Source organism: Parasteatoda tepidariorum, chromosome 6 (genome assembly GCF_043381705.1).
Source record: "Parasteatoda tepidariorum isolate YZ-2023 chromosome 6, CAS_Ptep_4.0, whole genome shotgun sequence".
Classification (NCBI taxonomy): domain Eukaryota; kingdom Metazoa; phylum Arthropoda; class Arachnida; order Araneae; family Theridiidae; genus Parasteatoda; species Parasteatoda tepidariorum.
In genome coordinates, this window is record NC_092209.1 from 38,279,866 (window position 1) to 38,286,736 (window position 6,871).

The 6,871-nt window shown below is 28.2% G+C and overlaps 1 protein-coding gene across 5 annotated transcripts in view; it reads left to right on the plus strand.

Annotated features, from left to right (window-relative positions):
* Window positions 1–6,631, plus strand: part of LOC107457248 (next to BRCA1 gene 1 protein) — a 40,300-nt gene extending 33,669 nt beyond the window's left edge. For all 5 annotated transcript variants that reach the window (XM_016075366.3, XM_016075368.2, XM_016075371.3 and 2 more), the window contains 5 exons: window positions 935–1,090; window positions 1,524–1,924; window positions 3,524–3,636; window positions 3,771–3,879; window positions 6,131–6,631. In XM_016075366.3, coding sequence (XP_015930852.1) covers window positions 935–1,090; window positions 1,524–1,924; window positions 3,524–3,636; window positions 3,771–3,879; window positions 6,131–6,391 — 1,040 coding nt within the window. In that variant the 3' untranslated portion in view covers window positions 6,392–6,631. The remainder of the gene's footprint in view (window positions 1–934; window positions 1,091–1,523; window positions 1,925–3,523; window positions 3,637–3,770; window positions 3,880–6,130) is intronic.
* The last annotated feature ends 240 nt before the right edge of the window (window positions 6,632–6,871 follow it).

A 6,871-nucleotide genomic window follows, 5' to 3' on the forward strand; every position in this document is an offset into this window, starting at 1 on the left:
ACTGAAAATTTTTTGACTGAAATACCTAACATACACAATACCCCCTCGACATATGCAAACTATCTAAGAAAGCTTTACCATAATACATCAAGTTTAAATACTGTACAAAAAATATTTATTCATCTGTCTTTTGATAAAATAACAACAGGACATAAGAAAGTAGACCAATAACGTAGACCTAAAAAATATTTGTAAGGACAGAAGAAAAAAATTCAGATTTCCGTCTTCGAGTCAGTTTCCGTCTTACTTCCGTCCGCGGACATTTTCGAAAGACGGAAATCCATCCTGGGGATGGAAGACTTGCACCCATGCATTGAAGCGACAAATTAACTGGAGTAAAATATTTTAAGTCTGATAAATAATAAACATTTTAGTAAAACCTGTATTTATATTTTTTAGCAGTTAAAGTTATTATATGTAATTTATTTTTGAAGTGTAATTTCGTCTATTTAAATCTGCTAGACGCTCATTTTTCTTTGGGATGAAAATTATGTGTTCTGGAAAACCACCTTATAACTTTGTTTACTTCTCCTCAACAACATTTGGCATATTTCTCGTGTTTAAAAGGGGTCACTGGTAATGTCATAATATAGATTTAATTTCAAAATATAATTACTTTAACAAAGCAATTGACATGGTCAGAATTTATAACCATTCATTTCTCAGCAATAAATATTCTGTCCTGTAACAGCATTTATGTCACATATTTTTGCTATTACTAAATAAATTGACTATTTAAATTATTTAGGTTGTGTGCAATAGAACCAGTTCCAGCTTGTGTGTTAAGCCTTCCATCCAGTCTAATATTTTCATTTTAACCTGAATTGTGCCAATGCATTTGATGTTTTTGTTGCTTTTTTTTTGAACAATTGCTACAGAATATGAATAATTTGCTTAATATTGTAGAATATACTACATATTAGATATGTTTCAGATTCTGACAATGAAGATGATGAATGCAGTGTTGTTAGCTTAAATAGTACAGATTCAGACACAGAATTTGTTGTCATTCCAATGCCCAAGTGTTTCAATTTATCAGAATCCTTTATTTCTGAACATTTCAGAATGCCTCATAATCTGATTGAAGCAGGTGAGATACTTTTCATTTATTTATCAAGAATATATAATTATTTCCCCTACTATGAAAAAAATATGTGTGCGCTAACTAAGTTGTTTTATTCCTTGTAGTTTGATTTTATTTATGTATTATTTTCACAGTCGTGAAAAATTGTAGAAACATCGAGTTGAAGTCAACTGTAAGCAATTTTAATTTTTTGAAATGTAATAAAAAATATTCATAATAATTTTAGAACTATTAAATACTTAAAATGTGAATAACTTAATTCAAATAAAAATTTTACAAAGTATTCTTACTTACCAAAGACGTGAAATAACAAAAATTCTTCATAAATGTAATGTCCTTTAATGTTATAAAATTTCTTTTTGTTTAGTAATTTCAGTCACTTTTTTTTTCTCTTAACATTCTGATATTAAGTTTAGTCACAAATGTTTTGTGTTTTTAGAAGTGATTACAAACCTTGATATTGAAGTACCAAAGGATGTGCAAGTCAAAAATACGACAGAAAAACCTCTTCCCAATTCTGAAAATGTTTCACAGGAAACTGGTGTTCCTGAATTATCAGAAAGTGTATGCAAGCTCACTGTTGTTGAAGGTTTAGTAAATAACCAGCAAACAACCACCATAACTCAAGTAGCTACAGATGGTTCTTCTTCTGAAGTAAGCATCATTGAAAGTGACAGTAGTAGTCCTGCAGTGGAAAATGTTAATCAGACTTTTGATTCTATTAATGTAAAGTTATCTTCTAAAGACACTTTCAGTGAGGATGAAATGAATCAAATTGCTGCTCGTCTGACTGATTGTGTAACTACTGTAGCTGAATCTGCTACAAATGAAGTAAATCAGGTAATTTTCTTCATTTGAATTTAAAAGGTTTTACATGTTTCTAAAATTTAGTAATTATTATTTGAACAGAAGTCTAATTTTATAGAACTAGTATAAATACTATACTTTGGGTCTGCTTAACTTCAAAGTGTATATTAGCTGACAAATGTAAATCTGATGTTGATGGAGGTGGTCTATTGTACTCATTTGCTAAAATTAAAATCATTGATGGTAACAGATAAAAAAACACAGAAGCAGTATATAGTTACTGCAATTGGCATCTCTTGTGCCAATACTTATATGTTCAGTTTAATGAAAAAATTTTAAATCTTACTTTGTTATTATTATTCCTCGGAGAATTAATTGCATTCTATTTCAAATCATTATGCAAAGTTTTGATTATATATTTGATAGAGAAGAAAAATTAAAAGTTATTTTATTACTTGCTCCTTAAATTTTTCTCAAAATTTCAATCATGGAATTCTGTTTAATTTTTATTACTACAGATGATTTTTATTTCAATAAACCAAAATAATATATTCCAATACACAACACTTATAAACAACTAATTTACATTTGCAGGGCTAATACAACTCTTAAGTTAATGGCACAAAGTGTAATAAACCGAATTTTGGAAATGCAATCGATAATTTTTTTTGTTACAACAGCCAATTGTTTTGTACAATAGAATATGCAAATGGTTAAGCAAATTCTATTGCACAATATTGTCTGCAAAAAATTTCTTTCGAATTTTAGTAAGGGTGTTAAAATTAAACAGCTTGGTAATCTAGTACTTTAAATATTGTTAGAAAAATTTTTAACATCCTAGTTTAACTCTTAATACGTGTGATTTTAAAATTTTATTAATAGTTTTCCTTGCTATAATAAATATTTTTAATCATAATTATTAAAAATTTAATCACATTTCTATGGCACAATATTACATGCTCTAGGATGGGGGTGCCATATGCGGCCCGCAAACCCTAGATGTGCAGCAATCTAAACAAAATGAAAATAATTTCAATAAAATAAAATTTATGTAAATGGCTGTTCTTGTTAATAAACTTTTAACTGAAGCAGTAGAAAAGAAATCTTTTTTTTATATTCAAATGAATCTATATATTATCTCCCTAAGTTAAAGTGATGCTTCAAATAAAGAAGAAAAAAAATTAGCAAAATTTTGATGGTGGCCATTGCAAATTGGAAAAATACATACTCTATTGTTTCTTACACTATGATATTTTGATTGAATCAATGGTCTTAAGAATTTAAAGTCTGCGAAAAAATCACATGCCCTGCTCCTCGTTTCCAGACCATGATATAAAAAGCGAGGCAGAATTCTGCAGTACACCCAGTATCGTTCTGCCTCTGCTTCAGATAAATAGATACAGCCTGTCTGAGAAGTAAAGGCAGTATGTCATAATCAAGCTGTTAGTCATGAAAACATGATCTCTCTAGGCAATAAAGGGACAACTTGACAGTGTCTTAAACGTATTATAGTAAAAATTAATGTTTTTTTTCTTCTTTTAAATAAAATGCTATCAATTTACTATTTAGTAAGACATCCCTTTTCCGTAAGTTGTTCAGTGTTTAATAAATCTGTATTAATTCTCTATACAGGAACAAATTATTGACATTCCAAATAGTGCAACATTTCCAAAGTTCCCTGTTGAAGGAGTGACCGGTGATATTTTTGAAAGACAGCCTCTGAATCCAAACAATCCTGAGGAAAGGTAATTAAATTTTGCATTTTATTCCAATCCTAATATTAAATTTTACAGGGATTTGTGTTTTAAATTTTATTTTGAATATGTGTTTCTATGGTTGAAATTTATCTTTAATGTTTTATTTTCTCTCTTACTATCAGAACTATCCAAGTACTTCCTGAAGGTCTTGTTTTTGGTGCGCTTAGTGCCGCAGCATCAGTTTATAATACAGCTAAAGCAGTTATTTCAACAATTCAACAACCCAAAGAGGTAACTACACAATTTGGATTTCATAAGAACTTCACGTTTAAATTATACACAAAACAATCGATTATATTTACTATATTGATACAAACTCCGCATACGGATCACAGTGTTAAAGTAAGATATCAGTGGTAGGGATTATTGTAATAAATAGAAATTATATACGGGTAATATAGAGATTATAGTAATAAAGTAGTTAAAATATATAAATAAATATTACCTTGGTTACAAATGCAAAAAGTTATTTTTTTAACTCTATTAAATTTTATTCATTTTTAAATTGCATTATAAAGCACCTTTATCAAGATTGTCTTTTGGTTTCTAATTTATTACTTAAATATGTTGTTTGTGAATTTTTCTATGCTATTAATATTTGCTGCTAATTTCTAGTTCAAGAAAAGTACATGACCTAAAGATGATATAATTTATTTAATATTGCATTAATCAGTTAAAAAATTATAATTTAGGAGCTGAGCATTTTTAGTACAAATAGGTTTGAAAGTTAATTCTAATTTGATTTGATTCATATTACAGTTCAGTTTCCAAGTCAAAAAGGGAAGTAAGAAATTTTACTCTGAATTTAATAAGACCAATAGAATTAATAGTTCCCAATTTTAGAGAAAGATATTACAGCCTACATAAAATTATTTAATTACTTCAATACATCAATTATTTAGATAGCAATGTGTTGATACTTCTATTCTCAATTAATTCAACTAAAGAAAAGAGAAAAACGTTATTAAACAGAAACGTTTAAAACAAGTTTTAGCTGTGTTCAGAAACTATTACAAGAATAAGGTTACATCAAAAATGATTCGTTTTTTTAAAATTTAAAGCATGAAATATACATTCTTGTATAGATTTAGTAATACAGTAAAACTTGTGTAAATTGACCACTTGTGGGCAACTTATAGAGGAGGTGGGTCATTGTTTACTTTTTCGTTTCCTATATCATGTTGCTATATATTTAAATTTTTTTTTTACTTGACTTAAAAATTTTATTTAGCAAATAGCCAAATCAATATCTTAAGAAATCTGTTCATGAATGAACTTCAATTTGTTACATATACATAATTCTAATATTTAACTAACTTTTTTTTAAAAATTATTTCGTTAGTTAAGCATGCGAAGTGTTTAATAAAAATAATTTCTTAAAATATTAGAACACGAAAACATGTAATTTGAAAACTTTAACAAAACAAATTGTTTGAACACTTTAAAATTTATTCTGTTATTACTACACTTACAAACCCTATTTATTCAAATAAAAGATCAAAGCATTCATTTATTCAAATGCTCACTATTGCAACTGGAAGAGAAACTTTTCAACTAACACACCTGTTTTCAATGAATGAATGATCAAAAGCTGACCCCCTACAGCAGGGGTGGCAAACCTTTATACACCAACGTGCTATTTTCTCTAAAAAAATTGCTTAATGAGGTCAGAGACGCGCCGTCAAATAATTTTAACTTCGTGATTATTAGGAAAATAATAATACTAAATACTATCAACTCAAAACTCTTTATTTACATTGAAAAAAAAATACATTTTGCAATATCTCAGTTATACGCATAATTCAACTTTCAAGTATCATTAGTGTGACTTCTGTTGTTGCAGATTAGATGACAAATAACTTATACTAGGTTGTAAGATGTTAGTTTAAGCAGGATTGTTAATTTTTTTTTCGCTAATTATTTATTGTTAGCTTGGTTTATTAATCGTTTTTTTAGCATTAATATTGTTTATTATTTTGTTTATTTTTGTGAATTTTAATTTAACTGTTACATGTGCTTCAAAGTGTAGCAACAATTGTGATCGGTGGAGTGCCCAAAATATTGTGTCGCGTGCCATTGGTTCGCCATCCCTGCCATACAGTTTCCCCAGATGGTCAACTCACAAAAGAGTTTAGATTAGCTTTTTACACTATTTCACCAAACAAGTGAAATTTTAACATACATTGCAAAATGACAGAAAATTTTCGGAATTTGTTTTTTTCCTGGTCAACTTATGAGGGTTTTAGAATAAAATTTCATAATTTCAGTGTTCTACATACAAGATAGACAGGTGGTCAAGATACAAAGGTTTTGATTCTTTATATTATATAGGAAAAATTCCATTCTTGATAATTGAGGTCAACTTGGCAGGTTTCACTGTACTAAGTTATTGTTAATAACAGGAAAAGTATTGACTAAAATGTTTTTAAATTAAAGATTATTGATAGTGTGATTTATTCATTTTTTTTTTTTTTTTTACTAGAATGTTGAAGGCATTTCACAACCACTGCAAAGACCAACAAATATTCATACCGGTACACCCTCTGTTAACAGATCAGAGACTTTAAATCCTATGGACCAGTTGATAGAAATGGGATTTTGTAATCGACAACAAAACGAGACATTATTGAAAAAACATAATGGAGATGTTGCAGTTGTTGTGGCTGAGTTAGTGAATCTAAACGACAACGAATGGTATGCTTCTCGACATGTTACCCCGTCCCCTCCTGGATTTCTGGATTAAATAAAGTGGACAAAGATATGTTACATTAAATATTAAAACAAATATTCTCAATGTACCTTGTAATATATAAATTCTTCTTCTATTTAATCTAATAACTATTTTAGCTTATCATTTATTAATAGAACCTTTATGTCTTAGTTTGTCTTCAGTTTTGTTTCAGTATAGTGTGCTGCTTTAAATGTTTGACTTAATTCTTTATGAAACAAAGCAAATGTAAATTAAAAAAGTTTTATTAGTTAATTGTGTCATTTTTATTTGCTTCCTATTTACTTAGTTCACAAAGAAAATTCATATTTTTTGGGCCATTCTTTAAACCTCAAGGAAAGAAAGAACTAAAGTGAAGTATAAAATAAATTATTTGATTTACATGGATTCCTGACATGCATTTTAACCAGTTAAGCGCTGAAATTAATTTTTAGAAATCTACCTAGAGTGTGAAATCAAGCAATGACAAATAGTTAACTTTTAAAAAAACAAGTA